This window comes from Rhamphochromis longiceps, linkage group LG15 (assembly GCF_057381845.1).
Source record: "Rhamphochromis longiceps isolate RC_006_pf linkage group LG15, R_longiceps_female_GT1.1, whole genome shotgun sequence".
Classification (NCBI taxonomy): Eukaryota; Metazoa; Chordata; class Actinopteri; order Cichliformes; family Cichlidae; genus Rhamphochromis; species Rhamphochromis longiceps.
This window is the reverse complement of record NC_140571.1, coordinates 24,810,863-24,830,611: the sequence shown is the minus strand read 5'-3', so window position 1 is coordinate 24,830,611 and position 19,749 is coordinate 24,810,863. Positions and strand designations below refer to the sequence as shown.

General features: G+C 41.6%; 1 protein-coding gene across 1 annotated transcript in view; it reads left to right on the top strand.

Moving 5' to 3' along the window:
- Positions 1-19,749, top strand: part of myt1la (myelin transcription factor 1-like, a) — a 93,362-nt gene that overhangs the window by 49,479 nt on the left and 24,134 nt on the right. Inside the window, exons 7-12 of the mRNA XM_085381652.1 lie at positions 2,739-3,369; positions 4,837-5,258; positions 7,069-7,203; positions 11,111-11,201; positions 17,718-17,828; positions 18,708-18,931. Of these exons, the coding sequence (XP_085237778.1) occupies positions 2,739-3,369; positions 4,837-5,258; positions 7,069-7,203; positions 11,111-11,201; positions 17,718-17,828; positions 18,708-18,931 (1,614 nt within the window). The remainder of the gene's footprint in view (positions 1-2,738; positions 3,370-4,836; positions 5,259-7,068; positions 7,204-11,110; positions 11,202-17,717; positions 17,829-18,707; positions 18,932-19,749) is intronic.

Below are 19,749 nucleotides of genomic sequence, written 5' to 3'. Positions count from 1 at the left end.
TTGCTTGGATGAGAAAAAGATGAAGGACACGAGCCACGTCATAGTTTTGCTTTGGTTCATGCAGATTAAACGAGTTGCTTTTCAGGATCTGGAGCTCCAATCAGGAAGAAGAGTTTATTGTTTCAGCAGCCACGTAGCCTAATGTATGACTTCAGCTGTTCATCAGTTTGAGGCCTTCATTGTTGTGTTTTTCATTTCACAATCTGCCAAATGTTTCCATTTAGTGACGGGTCGAGACTGCCTAACTGCCAAATGGTCTGAAGGTCGCGGCCATTCAAAAACTACAGCATTGCCACACAGTGATTTTTGATCCTCTGAATCTTTTAAAAGCCTTGAGTACATTATGTGATAAAATTTCCAAAATTCTAGAGAATTTGTTAAAATTTCAGGTAATAGTACAGGACACAATACAGGACACAGTTAAAATAACTAAAAGTGAATTTTTTTAGGTTGAATGCAAAAGTCCACAAAAGTCCACAGGCTTAAATCCATGAATAGCGAATGTGGACAAAGACTAGATCACGGAACAAACAGACAACCAACAGAGTGTAGACATGTCTATATAGACTCTAAGGGTAATCAGAGAAGTGGGAAGACACAGAGGAGGAGAGAAGAATACTCAAGGAGAAAGTCTATAACTAACACAAACACCTAACACACAGAAAACGTACAAAATCCACAAATTATAAATAACACCTAGGAAACTGTCGAGACTAGTAAAAGAGAGAAATCAAACCTTGAGGAATAGTTAAACTCAAATACAAATAAAAATTCAAAAATACATGAAAGTCAAGAACCAAACTGATCATAAAAACACAAAAAGAATTCAAAATCCCAAACTCAAAAATCCTGTGTAATACTAAAATCCTTTTAGTATTACACAGCTTTTCCAGTCCTTTGTTCCAACCTCTATAAAACACATTGCCTGTTTCAAAATGACAAAATGAGTTTATATTTGTAAAAACGCTGTGAACTTTTTCACATTCAACAGCTGATGGGTTGTCCTTGTGCTCTTTTCAATTAAATATAGGACTTAAAAATGATTTTCAAATCACGACTTTCTCTCTTTATTTTAACACTTCGTCCTTACACCTTTGGAAATAGGGTTGGAGAATAATCAACACTTGAGTCATTTTTAAAAAAGGAATGTACAACAGTGTCATGCTAGCAGTTAAATTCATAAAGTGAACTGAAAATCAAGGTGGAGTGGCAGGTGGTTAAATGAAAAAGTACTGTAGTGAATAACTGAACCACTGCTGATGCATGGTTTATCAGTATAGCACATTTCAACAACAGGGAAATTCAAATTGCTTTACATAGCATACAAAAGGCCTTGGTGTAAAACAAGCAAAACGAGACAATGCAGATAAAAGAAATTAAAAGACAAAAGAATAAAAATTTGCAGTTAGGGGAAGAGCAACTTTTTGTATTAATCAAAAACTGCAAGAACTGATTCAGATGTCGAGTAGACAAAGACTGACAAGCTGCAGACTAAAGACACATACAGGGGAGTGAAAGACAGTAAGACACAGGTGAAGTCAAGATTATAATGATTATAGGAGAAGGAACAAAGGAGAAGGCAAAGAAGGAGAACCTTTAAAATAAAACAGGAAGTAAGTTAAAAAAAAGGTAGAAAAACCCAGAGAGCACATGGAAGGAAAAGACAGGCTCAACATTATAACTAAGCTTAGAACAAAGCAACAGAAAGAACACATGGGCTTGCTAAACAAATGCTGTAAACATTTGTTGTTGTTGCACTTTTCATGAAACCGGTGCTTCTGGCCGGGACATGCCTTCAGTGTTGTGTGCCAGATATTCTGCGAGCACTGCAGCTCGATCCGTGACGGGGCCACCGTGTTTGTGCAGATTCGTGGAACTTTTCCAACCTACAACACGTAAAGATGCCAAAAAGCTGTCGAATTAACAGATGGATAAACGCAGCAATGTCGCAGATATTCAGGTCTTGTTCTGTGTCGCGCTGATGTCCACTTTTGCATGCGGTTTGCAGAAGGAGAGGACTAAGTGATGAGTGCTGCTGAGGAGGGTTTGGTAGACCAGATGCTCTGCGCTCTCCCTCCCACCTCGCTTCCTTCTCTCCCCCCAAACACCCCCCGTGTCCTCAATCGCTTCTGACAGTGCCTCACGAATAAATGGGAGAGGAGCTCTGCTGAGTTATTAACTCCCTCCCTCCCCTCCTCGTTTGCCTCCTCGTCTCGGCGGACGTGTCACATGTGCTCTGCCTCGGTTTCTCCTCCTGAGGATATTTATGGCTCCTGAATCGGAGCACCTCACACGCCTCCCTTTTCAATTTCTCTGCTCTCATTCGCCGCCTCTGTCCCCAAAATCAACAGCGAGGCTTATCGGAGAGAGCGACACTGCCGCGCACCGCTCTGGGTTGTATGTTTTTTGTGAGTAAACAGTGGATCATAATTGGGAGGGATGAAGATAATACAGGCGAGAATATAACAGGGGGAAAAAAAGAGTTCATCAGCACTGCTGACATGATTAGAGGATAAGGGTTTCATTTCCACTTCATCTGCAGGATTTTGATTCTATAAATGGACTGATAGTTGTGTTACCTGCAAAACAAATCACTTTCCCTCACATTTTTCACAAATTACCTGCTGTTTATGTTGCGTATAGCGTGGGTTATTGCGGGAAACGTTTCTTGGCTGCATTGTGAGATTCCTGAACAGTATCAAGACAAAGGGATTTGTTTCTTGCTTTCCTGATTGCAGAGAACCACTACAAACCCGGTGGACAATCAAAGCTCATTCCAATTCAGAAGGACGACAACAACAACAACAGCTGTACCATCAGCGCCGGTAACGGGACCGGAGAGGAGTACGAGAACTACGACGAGCTGGTTGCCAAGTCACTTCTCAACCTTGGCAAGATCGCCGAGGATGCTGCCTACCAGGCCATGACCGAGTCCGAGATGAACAGCAACTCCTCCAACAGCGCCGGGGAAGACGACGATGACGAAGAGGACGACGGCAGCGAGCAGGGCGAGAGGAAGGGTGAGCTGAGCGTGGACTTGGACAGCGACGTGGTCAGGGAGACGGTGGACTCCCTGAAGCTTCTGGCGCAGGGTCACGGCGCCATGCTGCCTGAAGACGGCTACCCCGAAGACACCATGGTGAACGACGGCAGCCATACAAACGGGCGGCCCGGCATGGGAGTCAGGGGTCAGACTGAGGAGAGCGAGGAGGAGGTGTGTCTCAGTAGCCTAGAGTGTCTGAGGAATCAGTGCTTTGATCTGGCCCGGAAGCTGAGTGAGACTCAGCCGTCTGATCGTCCTGTCCACCACGTTCTCCACCACCAACTCCAAAATCCAGCAGACCACCAGGGGGTGCACCACCTGAACAGGTAGATAATCTCTTAAGAGTTCACAGATATGATTTTAAGATTAAAATAATATGCGCATTACCTCTGTCTGCCTTTGAAATATGTTGACCTCATTATTGAAACCTTTGGTCATGTTTAACATGAGCATCTACAAGTAAACGAGGAAAAACATAGTAGGTAGCTTTTCAAAACTACATAGATGGTACTGATGGTACTTAATACAGCAGTAACGCAGTAGTTCTTATGCAAGCATGCACGCATGGAAAGGGTAGAGGGCACTCTTCTTTTCTTCCATAGCCAACGGCAAACTAAAACTTGTAGTCCTTCTGATGCGTGTTTCTGTTCATGAATGGCGGGACAGAGATATCACTAGCAAAGAAAGCATAGATAAAAGTGCTTCCATCACTGGGTGAATGAGGCAAGTTGCATAAAGTGCTCTGAGTGCTCACAGTAGAAAAACACCATAAAAGAACCAGTTTATTAACCATTTACTATCAGTAATGCATGAAGTGTGAGGATTTGCATAAACAGTGCAATGGAAAAAATGTTTTGTTTTCAGTTTGGCCTGTCTCCCCCTTGAAGGCTGTCCTCCTGTGCATTTCTGGATCTCTTCCTGTATTCCTTTAATTCTTTGCCCTTGCAGCTGTCATGCTGCTTGTCCTCCACTGACTCTAAATGCGAACTTTTAAGTTTAATTCCATTATGATGCAAAGGACAAACCACAGGGAGCTTGTGGGTAGCTTGGGTTTTGGGTGTGTAGGATAAAGCAAACTAAAGCACTACTCCTCCAAAATTTCAGACTATGCTATACTGAAAAATGAAAATCGCTGTTTGCATTCTGAGCTATAGCCTCACACCGGCTCTCATTTATAATGATGATCTGCAAAATAAAACTCAAGGTGATACAGAAGTCAGACAGTGAAGTATGAAACGTGCATCTGCAGGTGCTCATTCTGAATATAATGCTCTGCATGGTCCAGAGGTGCACAAAGAGACAGCCTTGAAGGGGAGGTCAGACATCTTAATCAGTTTTTTGTGGGCACGGTCAGAAGACCTTTGATTTATCTTTATATTAGTCCTTTTTAAATGTGAAAATGTACTTTCACAAACCTATTAAGTATTACATTTTTATAATTATTAAACATTCAATTACAGGTTTCATTTGTAAGGTTGCAGGATCTACTTTTAAAACATAACTTTATCCTTTTTAATATTTGATAACATTTTTTACTTTGACTGTTGAGCATACATTGTATAGGTAGCCTTGCTTCTTAAACTTCAAGGTAGCTCCAACAACAACAGTTCCTAAATTATTTCAGAAAGTTTTTTTAATAAATCAAAACTGTAATAAACCTTTTTGTAGAATACAGCTGAACTGGCAAAATTGTGACCCTTCATTCAAGTTCATTTAGTTGAATAAGTTAGGAAATATAAAACATCCTTTTGATAACCTTTCCACATATTCGCATCTTGACTTCAAACATTCAGGTATGACAGCTGCCAGCAGGGTGCACAAGACGAGCCCCGGTCTCTGGAGCGCAGCTACTCCGACATGGTGAACTTAATGAAGCTGGAGGAGCAGCTGAGCCCGGCGTCCCGAGGCTACCCGACCAGCTGCAGCCAGGAGGGCGACGAGGACACCACATCTGTGGCCTCCGACCGCTCGGACGAGACCTTCGACATGGCCAAGGGAAACCTGTCGCTGCTGGAGAAGGCCATCGCACTGGAATCGGAGAGGGCAAAGGTCATGAGGGACCGGATGGCCTCGGAGCACGCGATGCCCCGTCGGGATCACCACCACCATCATCATCGCGGCCACGGCGAGCACAGCCCAAGGCTGAGTAGCGCTGCAGAGGAGCGCAGGTCCAGGATGCAGCAGGATGGGTTGAAGAGGGCGTACTACCCTAAAGGTAGGCAAGGAAAAACCCACACACTGACCCTGTCTGTGTTATTATCGATCTACACTCTGCAAACTTGGAAAATTATACTGTAGCATATGTCGATTTTCCATGTTCCATGTGTCAGGTCTGTTAAGTAGTTTGGAGCCAACTTAAGGATCTTTTAGGCGTCATTGCTGTTTCGACTTCCAGTGTAAGATGTTGCGTAACATGTTTAAATTGGAAACGTTCCTTCATGTCCACGAGGAGTCTTTTCTTCATTCACACGGTCCTGCATCTGGTTTTTCATGCCAGGACTATTTTTACCACAAAAGCCTGGACACTGAGAAACGAATTTAGTTCAGTCAGCCCTCTGTAGCTCGACACGATCACGCTGCATCTGATCAAAATAAACTTCCTAAAAGAAATGTGCCTTTAATTCAGCAGTAAAGGTTAAATGTGATGGTAATGAACAGGATTCATTATGTAGTGGTTTTACTTCCATGTTTCCTCTTTTACTTTTGTAAAATTGCTGTTTTGCTCTTTGTCCTACAGTAAGCTTATATGCCGTGTATGTGTGTAAGCACTTTGTAGCTCCTGTCTGAGAAATAGATATTGCTTGCATTCCTGCTTCTTCTAACCTATTACTATATTCACAAAGTTGTCAAATAATCATGCTTCTCTTTAAATTCTGCCAGTTTCCCATCACCTTTTCACATCATATTTAACCATAGCCATATTTAACTCAAAAATGTTGACCCCGGGTCAGCAGAGAGGGAGTTTATCTTGTCTGTCTGACTTATTGAAACCCTCAGTACAGCAGCAGCCAGGGGCTATTAGTGCTGCAGCAGGAAAAAAATAATACATAAAAGTAACTTTAATGTCTTTTCCTCCCTGATTTGAGCATTTTTACGGACACTGCTGGACTGAATGAGTTTTCTGACCTCTGGGCTTGGTTAAAATCCGGCTGTGTTATTTCAGAAATGTTGTACATGGCTGCAGACGAGGTAATGGGCACTCATTTTCTGCATTCAGGGCTATACACAATTTGGGGTTTTTTTTATTTTGCAGATGCATGGTTTTCCACTGACAGCAGCTTATGTTGTTAAAATAGGCCGGTGTGGGAACATCAGACGGCCAGCTTGTCAGGCATGAGTAATGGCAATCTGCACGGCCCATTAGAAGAGCAAATCTCATCTGTGGGACGCTATCTGCGGCCTATTTCTCCAAATCCACTCATATACAACCCCACTACCACTGGTAGGGAGTCGGCACTGTGCGGTTATCGTCCTCACTACAGACTCAGATGGGCTTCAGACTGTTTCATTAGCACAGAGAGAGTCTTTGTTAACCCATAAGAAGCTGTTATTAGTCCAAAGGAAGGCTTTTATTATGATGTCTGCATCTGTGCAAGGACAGCTTCACCTATTCAGCCTGATATTGTGGTTTCTTGTTGGGAGGGGGCCTATTTTGTTCTGTTTGTCCCGACTTGTCAGTGATTTGCAGCATGCACACCCAAGTGAATCTCATCCGTGCTTGCTAGCTGAGGTAATGAGTTGATGATGCTTAATTCGGCATGATAAGCTCTGATTGATCAATTGTTTCTTGAACCAAATGAAGCAGCCATCAGTGGATCCAATATCACACCTACAGTGTTTGCCTTGCTAAACAAATCTGAGTTGTGGGTGGTTTTTAAGAACCAGGCTACTGGCCAAATCCATGAGCCATATACGGTCCGTGTTCAGTCCTTTCATGGCCAAAAACTGCTCCGACACTTGGACGCCGATTACCTGTTGACTCAACTCCACCTCCGTCTAATTTTCGCTGCCCCTTGTCTTCACAGACTCTTCCAGGGGAGAGAAGAAGGAGAGCAAGTGTCCGACTCCAGGCTGTGACGGAACCGGTCATGTGACGGGGCTGTACCCGCATCACCGCAGCCTTTCTGGGTGTCCCCACAAAGATCGTGTCCCACCTGAGAGTAGGTCCCTCTGTTTGCATGTTGTACTGCATTGACAACACAAACTCAGTAGCACTCTGACAAGTCATTTCACCCAGAGCGGTATTTCAGTCTTTTGGTGGGGGTGGCAGTTTTATATGTGCAGACATTTCTCAAAGCGCTCTGGAGGCAGGAATCACCTTATTGGTTGAGTAAAACATCAGATGACAAGGACACGTTTGCTGAATCTCCAAACCGTGGCCTGAATAATAAAAGGTACTTTTATGCAGTACGTTTTTAATGCTCTGCTCTATAAAAAGAAGGTTTTCCTTAAAATCCTGAAATCTGATCAAAACATTCTTGGCTACATCAGAAGCACTGAAATATCGTCATAACCTCAAATGTCTGTGTAGATGCTCATCATCCAGGCCACAGTGGTCTTAAACCTGGACTTTAAGGCAGATGGACTTCTTTTCAACTTCACAAAGACATCTCACCGTTTTCCAGAGAGGTGTCTTAACATACAATGAAGTCCCAAGTAATTAATCTGATGATATTAGTCACACTTTGGCTCATAAGAGGATGAACTACACACATGATGACAGGAGAGGTCAGCAACTACGGTAACCGTAGACAATAAGATTCACTAAACACAAGCTATCTGCAGAAAAGGGTTCTCCAGAATAATAAACACAGTTATTAATGAATAAATATTCTGTAGTATTTCTAAATTAATGTGTATAAATGTATAAATAACCACATGTAAGCACTACATAAATCTGTAATTTGTCATCCTTCTGTGTTAAGATGTAGTTACAATATTTTTCTAGTCTAAAATGAACCACTGAGGCGTCAACAGTGACCAACGGTTATCCCATAATAACTTGTAATGAAAAGAAATGGTGACAAAAATTCTGAAAAGCCAACATGGAAAGAAAGAAATCCAATAATGAGTCTAAATCTTAAATTTAGTTAAAAAGAAGTAAAAAGATTCTCTGCGTCTGCTATTCACTGCCACATATTTGTAATACAACATGGATAATGAGTTCTAGTTTGTTTGATGCTTGAAATGACTACAAAGTTGGTGATAAAGGGAGCTGCACTTCAGTGTCACAAACCTCTTTTTTCTGTTGTGTTACATTAACGAGTGAGCTGAATCGTGTTTATTTAGCTGCGCACTTTGAGGTTTTACTCATGCAGTCAGATCATTTCTGCCTCTGAGAGTTATATAAGACTGAGAGCACAAAAAACATTTCACATCAGACATCTACCCCCAAAATTTGTCTTTGGGACCAAATGGAAATAATTTACTGGTCAGAACTGTTTTTGTTTAGTTGTACTTCCAATTTGAGGAGATTTAAGGAATAAATGCTGACTTCAAATGACTTGTTAGATGGATTGTATCACAGTTAAAGTCGGACAGTGCTGGCAGTGTTGGCTGTTCACCATCATGCATCTGTCCTGCATGAGTCTGCATTTGTGTTCTGTCGTGTTGGACGTGCTAGATAATCTGGTTTTAACTTTGTTATGATCACGAGAACTTGTGAACGTCTTGTCTAATCATCATGCGCGAATGAGCTTGTTTAACACATGTTTGATCAACTGAGAAGGTAGACCTTGATTGCTGCCAAACTTTATCAAGGGTTTTGAGTTTCAAAACCAACTGCGCTTTAAATGTTTATTTATATATATATATATATATATATATATATATATATATATATATTAATGTAATTTCACTTCTGTCTGTTAGGAAGTCTCTACTAAAGTATCTTAATTATCTAAAGCAAACATACTGTAGTGCTGTTGTGGACACAAAGCTGCTTCTGTTCATACTCATGTTTACTGTGGCACCAGAAATAGTATTATTTTTCTTTTTTTGGTTCAATTTTGTGAACTGCTTTACTTTCTTTTCATTCTCCTCATCGCGTCTGCCTGAAGTCTTGTTTTGATTTCTGTGTCGCTGTTGTAACGTGAACAGCATGAAGAATCAGTTTGATCAACCTGCTGACTAAAAAACCTCAAAAAAAGACCTACATGAAATTACTTCCAACCATCTAAGCCTGCTTGAAGCATGCTCACTGAACTCACAGGTAAAACATTACATTAGTTTAGATGAGGCGTCATTCACCCTGGTGGAACAATTGAACACATAGACTGTACAAAAGATCGATAAGACATCAGCAGTTTGTTAGTCGTCAGTCATGCATGCCCAGAGACCGGTCAGTGACCCTCTAGTACCTAACGGTCACTAGGAGGAAAAAAAAGATATTCCCAAAGCTTTTTGGGAAGTGGATGCTGGAGTTTGCTGGCTGTAGCAAAGTGAAAAGGATGCAAAGAAGGTGCTGCACCAAAAACCTTCTTGCTTTGGCTATTTGCAGAGTACCACATTCACCCACAGTTTGAATGAAAGATGGCAAGTCTGCAAACACTCAAAACTGAAACTGAAACTCAAAAATGTGTGATGCAAACTGGAGACAAAGACCATTTCATGTCTTACTGCTGAAATCAACACATTTCACAATGTGCAACTTTTACTCTGAAGGTGAATTTTCTCTGTTTCCAGTTTTAATCACAGTTTGTTTGGTTTTTTTGTTTTTGTTTTGTTTTTTACAATTTCCCAACATTTAGCGATTAGTTGGGGAAGGCTTGCAGATAAATTAGCAATCAGAAGGAGGTTTTCAGTATGGCACTATATACCTCTAAGGAAAGAAAAATGAATAATATATAATAATAATATTCACCCAGCAACATCCAGCTGTCTTGACCAGCCACTCGTCATAGGGGAATACACATTTTCGAGGCCTGCATGACTGGGTCTCAGCAGTCAATTTCACAGTGACTAGCAGGAACCACTGACAGCGACTGAGCCAATCAGAATACTCATTTGTCCCTAGCGAACGGTGGTTGCCAGGTGGTTGCCAAGCAGTCTCTTGTCCTCTGTGAACGAGGCCTGTTCAGAAGTCTTGCACTGAACATTTTGGCTTTTAGCATCGTGTTGTTTTGAGACCAGGCATGGTGGGAGAGGACCGTATTTGATCTGTCAATCACAAGTGAGCCCTTGTGTAAACCATGCCCCGCTTTATCATCCTGCCTATTTTTCGAGTTGTAAGTCAGTCTGGTATATAAAACAAAAAGAAAAATGTATTGGCAGCAAAAACATTCAGCCTTCCAAATGAGACTTCACATCCTTTTTTACATGTTGCATACAGAAGATAAGCTATAAGGTAAAAATGACAAAAAGAAATACCTGCATGGACAATACAGAAAGATATTCAGACATACAGGTAAAAGCTTGCTGGGCTTTTCAATATCTAGAAACTTAAACTGTATATGAAGATTATACATATTTGAAAGAAACGATCTGAAACAGAATTTTAAACCTTCATTTATTACCAGACACATTCCTCTTCCTCCTGCGGAGTCATCAGCCATCCTTAACAGTGCATGACGAACTACTGCATCCAGTACAGTCTCATCTCATGAAATTTCATGACATGACCGCAGTGATCAAAAGGCAAATGAGAGCTGTGTTTCCTCAGTAGGAAGGGAATACTTGGGGCAATCATAACTACAAACGGAGAGCAGTTTAGAGGAAAGTTCGTGGGGAAAAAGGCAAAAAACACAGCACATTTACCTTAATCTTTAAAATGATTTTTGTGACAAAATAAGCCCCATGAGGAGGCATGTTTCTTAAACCGATGCAAAACATGAAGCACAGCTGAATCTGAGGTGGCTACAAGGGAAACAAAGAGGAGAACTGGCGACTTCCTGCTGTTGACGCACTTTGTCTTAGCGTTCATGCCCGTTTTGTGAAATTCTTGCCCACTGTCACATCAGTCGTGCAGCTGTAATCTGTGCATGCCTAACCGTCGAGCTGAACACCCGTTAACTCTCCTGTCTGCTCCTAACCCTGGCTGTCTTTCTCACCTTTTCCTCTCTGTCAAAGTCCTTGCCATGTATGAAAATGTTTTAAAGTGCCCTACTCCTGGCTGCTCTGGACGGGGTCATGTCAATAGCAACAGGAACTCGCATCGCAGGTGAGTGAGTGGCCTTTCGCCGGGCCGCTATCAGCTGATCCACACCTCCATCGTACAGATATCGTCAGTGTGTGTGGTTTCAGGAGCACATCTCCAGTCAAACTACTTGCTGATGCTTAGGTCCTGTACTCCATAAACTCATAACTCTTATAGAAACATTGGTTTTATCAGCATTTGACCAGCATTTCTGAACAAGTCCACAGACTGGGCATCATTAATCGCTATAGGGGGTTTGGTCATGGACCCCTGCTGTTAGCTAAACCCTAACAGAAATACTGGAAACTAAGAATCAAAGTCTAACCACAGCATAAGTTAAATAATAGTCACAACACTAAATTGCCTCTGCAGAAGTGTTCGTTGCTTATAAAAAGTAAGTATGTAAATGAATAAAAACACAAGTATGTGCAACTTTACTTCTCAGTATGAAGGAAAAAAGTATAGATAACATAATCTATGTAAGTAAACTTCAGTGTTCCCTCTGTGTGGTTCACATAGTCCAAAAACTTGGAAGTTATGATGACTGGTAACTCTAAATCACCCCTAGGCGTGAATGTGAGTCTGATTGGTTGTCTGTGTGGTTATTAAAAATAGCTCTCTGATTGACTGGGTCACCCCACCCCTCTCCTAGTATAAGCTGAGTTTGGCTCCACCACCCACACAACACACTACAGGGTAAGAAGATGTAGCTAACAGATGGATGGAAGTATCAAAGTCCTAAATGCCTGAGTGCAAGTGAAACTCAAGTTATAAATAAGTATTTCAGGTTTTGAAAAATAAAAATGTGTTAAAAGTCCAGCATTAAAAACTGCTGCTCAATTTCACTTGTAGACTGTATATAAAAGAAGGACAGAGCTCCTGTGACATCACCCACTTGTTTATAAAGTGCTAATCTGGGGCTTTACTGACTCTTTCAAGCTGTTGGATTGCTGTTGTTGACTGTTTGGTGCTATATAAATAAAATTGAACTGAGACTTTGTTATTTGCTAGCTTGGTCCTCAGAGTCCTTATAATTCTTCTTCTAGACTTTAATATTAACAACTTTATTTATAAAGAATGGAAGAAAGTACATAAGTACTTTAGGACAGTACAGTCCAGAATTACACCTCCTAAACGGATTATTAACTCTGTTTGCAACATGTATGCCCAAAATGTAGAAAAAAGTAAATGAAACACATAAAAATGAATGAATTACAAATCAAAATAACGAAATGAGCACATTCTTGGTCTTGATGCTACAGTCAGAAAGCAAAGGGCTATAATAAATTGTATTTATAAGTATAACAAATTCCTGGCTTAGGGTTTTTTCACCCATTTTAGAAACCTGAATATAGAATTTAATATTTTTTTATTTATTTTAATATAATGCAGGGAATTTACAGTGGGGCAAAAAAGTATTTAGTCAGCCACCGATTGTGCAAGTTCCCCCACTTAAAATGATGACAGAGGTCAGTAATTTGCACCAGAGGTACACTTCAACTGTGAGAGACAGAATGTGAAAAAAAAATCCATGAATCCACATGGTAGGATTTGTAAAGAATTTATTCGTAAATCAGGGTGGAAAATAAGTATTTGGTCAATAACAAAAATACAACTCAATACTTTGTAACATAACCTTTGTTGGCAATAACAGAGGTCAAACGTTTACTATAGGTCTTTACCAGGTTTGCACACACAGTAGCTGGTATTTTGGCCCATTCCTCCATGCAGATCTTCTCGAGAGCAGTGATGTTTTGGGGCTGTCGCCGAGCAACACGGACTTTCAACTCCCGCCACAGATTTTCTATGGGGTTGAGGTCTGGAGACTGGCTAGGCCACTCCAGGACTTTCAAATGCTTCTTACGGAGCCACTCCTTTGTTGCCCGGGCGGTGTGTTTTGGATCATTGTCATGTTGGAAGACCCAGCCTCGTTTCATCTTCAAAGTTCTCACTGATGGAAGGAGGTTTTGGCTCAAAATCTCACGATACATGGCCCCATTCATTCTGTCCTTAACACGGATCAGTCGTCCTGTCCCCTTGGCAGAAAAACAGCCCCATAGCATGATGTTTCCACCCCCATGCTTCACAGTAGGTATGGTGTTCTTGGGATGCAACTCAGTATTCTTCTTCGTCCAAACACGACGAGTTGAGTTTATACCAAAAAGTTCTACTTTGGTTTCATCTGACCACATGACATTCTCCCAATCCTCTGCTGTATCATCCATGTGCTCTCTGGCAAACTTCAGACGGGCCTGGACATGCACTGGCTTCAGCAGCGGAACACGTCTGGCACTGCGGGATTTGATTCCCTGCCGTTGTAGTGTGTTACTGATGGCGACCTTTGTTACTTTGGTCCCAGCTCTCTGCAGGTCATTCACCAGGTCCCCCCGTGTGGTTCTGGGATCTTTGCTCACTGTTCTCATGATCATTTTGACCCCACGGGATGAGATCTTGTGTGGAGCCCCAGATCGAGGGAGATTATCAGTGGTCTTGTATGTCTTCCATTTTCTGATGATTGCTCCCACAGTTGATTTTTTCACACCAAGCTGCTTGCCTATTGTAGATTCACTCTTCCCAGTCTGGTGCAGGTCTACAATACTTTTCCTGGTGTCCTTCGAAAGCTCTTTGGTCTTGGCCATGGCGGAGTTTGGAGTCTGACTGTTTGAGGCTGTGGACAGGTGTCTTTTATACAGATGATGAGTTCAAACACGTGCCATTCATACAGGTAACAAGTGGGGGACAGAAAAGCTTCTTACAGAAGACGTTACAGGTCTGTGAGAGCCAGAGATTTTCCTTGTTTGAGGTGACCAAATACTTATTTTCCACCCTAATTTACGAATAAATTCTTTACAAATCCTACCATGTGAATTCATGGATTTTTTTTTCACATTTTGTCTCTCACAGTTGAAGTGTACCTCTGGTGCAAATTACTGACCTCTGTCTTCATTTTAAGTGGGGGAACTTGCACAATCGGTGGCTGACTAAATACTTTTTTGCACCACTGTAGTAAAGCAGAATTTACATTTGATTACATTTGGTTACTGTTATGATGATGATGATGATGATGATGATGATATTGTTGACCAGGAGTTTTCAGTATTACTCCAGACTTGATCAGGTGCATCCAAAGGTGGAGACACAGATATCTTCAGTTGCAGACTATTAAAATTAAAGAAAGTCTCTCACAAACTTTTTGAAGTGTTTCTTATTATTTAATTGTTAGTGGGTTATATTGTTTGTCATGTGTTATAAATGCTTCAGAAAGCACTAATAGCACAACCATCATCATGAGGTCCAGTTGAGGGAGTCCTTACCTGTCGCTCAGAGCAGAAACAACCAGAATAAGACAAAACTTTAAGTGTAAAAAAACATTAAAAGATTCGAACTTTGTAGAGTTGATTTAAAGGGAGAAAACTGCTAGAAAGAACAAACCCAGTTTTTGTAGCTGGCTGTAAACATGGACATTTTAACATGGGAGGTTGTGGGGATTGAAATAATTTTGGGGGGCAACCTCAAGTGGCCATTAGGGGAACTGCAGCTTTTTGACGCGGTGGTTTCAGTTCTCATTTCTGGATGCTTCTGGTTGGGTATTGCTTTGTCCTTAAAACTGCAGAAATATAAATAAGTGCTCAAAATCATCGTAGAATGTGAAATCATAAATAGTGTTTCTGTGTTTTACCTGCCACTGTGTGAGTTTTCCTCTAAACAAGAACAGTTTGCAAAATCAGTTTTGGTTTTAACTCAACTCTGGCACAAAAAAAGTCACATTTTCTTTCAACAGCATGCAAAATGTTGTAATGTATTCCCGTTTAGGTGGAATTGTGGAGAAGGGACTGGAGAAGGAGAACCTGCATCACATCAGCAGTTCAGCTGTTTAACAGGCAGAGCAGAGCATGAAGTGCAGGCAGCACATATATGCACACACACACACAGATACATACTTTTGAATTATGTAAAGTGATTTGCTCACACATACGTAGAGCTTTAGATGACACGCTGTTTCATTTGCACACAGCCTGACACACACACACACACACACACACACACACACACACACACACACACACACACACACACACACACACACACACACACACACACAGTCAGACACTTACAAATGAGCTCACAGACAGCAGCACACGTGTGCTGGCAGACAGAATACACTCACACACACACATACACACTCAGACATGGCTGCAGGGTGTGTTATGTAGCACAGCTCCACTGGGAAAGGAAACAAAGCACTAGCTAGCTAGCTTAGCTACTGTTAGCCACCAGCTTTCATGTCTGGCAGTCACCATGGAAACGCCTTCATAGCAGCAGCAGTAGCAGGCACTGCCGTGCTGATCTGTCACACACTACTCACACAGTAGCCCTGCCATGCTTTAAAACGAGTGTGTGTGTGTGTGTGTACTAATGATGTTTCATAGCCTCTGTGGGTATGAAGCAATTAGGAAAAGCCCAAAGTGGCAGGAGGGAGAAGCCACATCCCCAACCAATCAGCTTCTCCTTTACCCCTGTTTGCGCCACATGAGGGTCAGCAAGTCACACATTTTAATGACTGGTACATCTCAGAAGTACACAGGATTTTCCGTCCGACATCAAAAATTTTCTTCTGTTTATTCCAATTTTAATTTGTTTTTAAAGAAATTCACTTATCATTGTTGATGACATTTAATTATTTTCCCCAGAAGACCAAAAGCAGCTGCTTAATGAATGTGATCTAATCTATCACACAATCAGTCAATCACTGCAGCGGCCGATGAGCAGGATTAGATTTGTGTTTCTGCTTCCTGTGAGGTTGCACTTGGTTACGGAAGAAAAACAAATTTAATGATTAAAAACGGAGAAGGTGTTACCTTTTAACACTTATCACTGGGAGTTGGTGGGAAGTGACAGTTTTGTTAAGTGGAAGTGTCTTGTGGGACAGATAACCAAACTCTCCCAAATAACTGGAGAATACTCCGTGTGTGTGTGTGTTGTTAGTAAAGAGGCATCTGCCAAGAACTATTAATTTAGTCACTTATTCAACCAAGTATTCAGTTGCTGTATAAAGAGTCATGGGAGTAGATCCAGATACAAACACTGTAACAAAACAAATTTCCCACGTGTGGGACTAATAAAGGTTATCTTATCTTATCTTAAACTTTAAAGAGGATGAGATAGAGTGACCAACGAAATAAAGACAAAGGCCCGTTTTGGAACATGTCATTAAGGCTGTGAGGGAGTCTGAATTGGTTGATAAAAGAAAGATCATCAGTTACGCTCGGTTTGGAGCTTTGCATGCAAATCAATTCATAACTTTTATGAATGTTTTTTCTGTATTTTTGATATTCTGTCTATCTCCATTAAAATGGTTCAAGGTTAGAGGTTTTGCCGGTGATGTGTGAAGGAAAAATATGCCAAATCTGTGCTGCTGTTCTGTCAGCTAATCATCTTTGATGATTAGTTGTTTAGTCAGTTTTGTAAATATGTGAAATGGGAGGACAGTAAAGAGATACAAGAATGCTGTCACCTGGTCATTTACATACCCTCACTTAGTTTCTAGTCTCCACTTTTACTAGCCTCACATTATTGTTTTGGGCATCACTATGTTGATGTTTTTGGAGCGAGGACATCAAAGAATGCATAGACAAAGATACCCGGTCATAGCTAGTGCTAAATAACAGCCCAATAAAACAGGACAATTTATTTTCTTGCCATTTCCAAACTACAGCTCATTTAAAAGGTACCAACAGCACAACCACAGGCAAGAGGCCTGTTCTTATATGAAGCTGTAAACATTCTGCTTTCATGGCTGAAGTTGTACATTGATGTGGGAGTGGACTAGTGACTAACTTTTTGAGCCAGCCTCAGGTGGACATTAGCTGAATGCCAGTTTTGCACTGGCTTCATTTTCAGCCTAGAATTTTGCAGTTTGAGTGATGTACAGCAGCGGTCCCCAACCTTTTTTGCGGCACGGACCGGTTTATGCCCGACAATATTTTCATGGACCGGCCTTTAAGGTGTTGCGGATAAATACAACAAAAATAAAACTAGTACCAGTACCGAAAAAAAGAAAATTTATTCATAACACACGTGAAAAGACCAAGGAAAACCGAGTAAATGATAAAAACGATAACAAAATAACTCTGAAAACCGATAAAAACCCTGAAAACTATACATTTCACACCTGAGCCTCAACTCTCGCGGCCCGGTACCAAACGACTCACGGACCGGTACCGGTCCGAGGCCCGGGGGTTGGGGACCGCTGATGTACAGAAGCAGGAGTCACAAACATGTCTGTCTGTAAATTTAAGCAATACCTGTTTAGAAAAAAGTCACACAGAAAGTCAACTGATAAACCAGTTTGTCTTCTGGAAAGCAAGTCATAAAGTCAACACAAAGAAGGCCATTTTTAAATCCATAATTCATTTTGAACTGCTGGTACTGACAGCTGAACCGCTCTTCATTGAGAGCCAGATGCTGCATGTGTGTGTGCGTGTGTTGGTACAGTGTGTAACCAGGCCGTGTGCTGTCTCCCCCTCCCTAATCCTTCAGTCTGTCCGGCTGTCCCATCGCTGCTGCAGAGAAGATGGCGAAGGTCCACGAGAAGACTCACTCAACTGACAGCGGCAGTAAGACCAATCAGGCGTCAGACCGTGTCCTCAGGTACCGCCCACTTCAGTACAGTAAAGCAGCATATTTTGAATTCTGATAGCTTAGCAAGGGATGCCGAATTGCTCACTGAACTCTGAATATGGTATGTTATGGAAGCATTTTTTTTCTTTGGGGTTTTTTATATCTGGGATGTTGAATGGTGCAATGAAATTCCCACACATACAGCTCCAGATCATATCAAACATAAGGAACTGGGGATGCAGAACAACTAGTAATCCTCATTATATCTAGGTGCAGGTCACTAGTACTGTACATTCAACCACATGTGTGACTAGTTCAGATATGGTGGGAATTCCGGAATCAAAAACTATCCTGTGAATAATTAGCAAACACAAACAAAAAATTTTATTACTAAAAGTTTGCACTTATTTTGATGGAGAGCATCTCGCACCACCTTAAATGATCGGGGCAAGCTTAATAGTGTCTTTAAGCTTGAGACTTGCAAAATATTCCATAACAAAGAAAACCTTCATTGTTTTCTATTTGATGATGCAAAATGGTTTAACAATTTCCTGGTATATTTCTGAGTTGTAAGGCAATCTGGGAATATATGTTGCCTTTTTTAAACAGAATGTACTGAAAGCTGAAAGGATGTCAGCTAGCAACTAAATAAAAAGCTGGGCTTAAATATTCTTCCACAAAACAGAAACTCACCATCTTCTTCCACTAATTACCATTCGAAGTTTTTTAGGGATGCTGAATGGTGCAGCCAATTTTTTGGCGTAAAGGTAAATAACACAGACTGTTATTAGTTCTTTGAAAAAACAAAACAAATATAAAAAAAAATCCACTTTTTAATCCGAAGTAGGGATGCTAAATGGTGCAGTGAAGTTCGATCCCAGCCTTATTTACCCTCTGGCTGCCTTTCAGACCAATGTGTTTTGTGAAGCAGCTGGAGATTCCTGAGTATGGCTACAAAAACAATGTTCCCACCAGCACGCCACGATCCAACTTGGCGAAGGAGCTGGAGAAATACTCCAAGACCAGCTATGACTATGGCGGCTATGATGCCCAACACGGCAGCTACGGAAAGAGAGGTCTGACGACCAAGTCCCACCACCACGGACGAGACACCTCCCCGAAGGGATTCGACGGTGAGAAGAATGAACATACACAATTGCAAATCATCGGTCCCACATTTAGATCATGTGACAACAATTTATCGTATATTTTGATTGGTGATTTGCGTCTTTTGTTTGTACGGGGTCTGACATTCTTCTTACCTTTTGAAGAATATTGGAGATATTTATTTGAGTTAATGATGGATCCATGTGTCTAAAAAATTTATTATAGGTAAATTCAAAATCACCGTAAAAACCATGGTCAGGCTTATTGTGATTCCTTTTTTTGTTTGTTTGAAAGGAAAAAGAATCCTTCCAGATGATCCCACTCTTAGGGATTACTATTCATTTTCCTGTTCTGAGGAGAACATTTTGTATCCGATGTTAAAAGCATTATAACGTGCACAACGACACATGCTCTGTGCTGCTTGTCTTCTCTTTGTTATAGAGCTAAAAACACTGATGTTTTCGGCCTCTCCACATGGCTGGAGCAGAGTTATGGAAATGCCAAGCTAAGAGCCTGCCTCCTCTGAGCAGAGGATGGAGGGATGGAGGGAGGGAGGAGGTACAGATGGAGGGATTGTGAAACAGGAGAGATAATGGAGGCGAGCCCTGTTTCTTTGGCTGGGAGCCATTAGTGAGAAGCAGGCAGGAGGGAGATTTTTAGACGAGGTGTCTGAGCTCCCCTCTGTCACGACTCCCTCCCTGCCTCCCTCCTTTCCACCATTCTTCCCTCCATCAGCATCGTTCCGGCCTGCCGAGGCCGGATTCACCACCACGCAGCGTCTTTCTCTGGCTTTGCCCAAACATCTGTTTCTCTGTCTTATGTTGAATGACTCTATGTCTCCCTA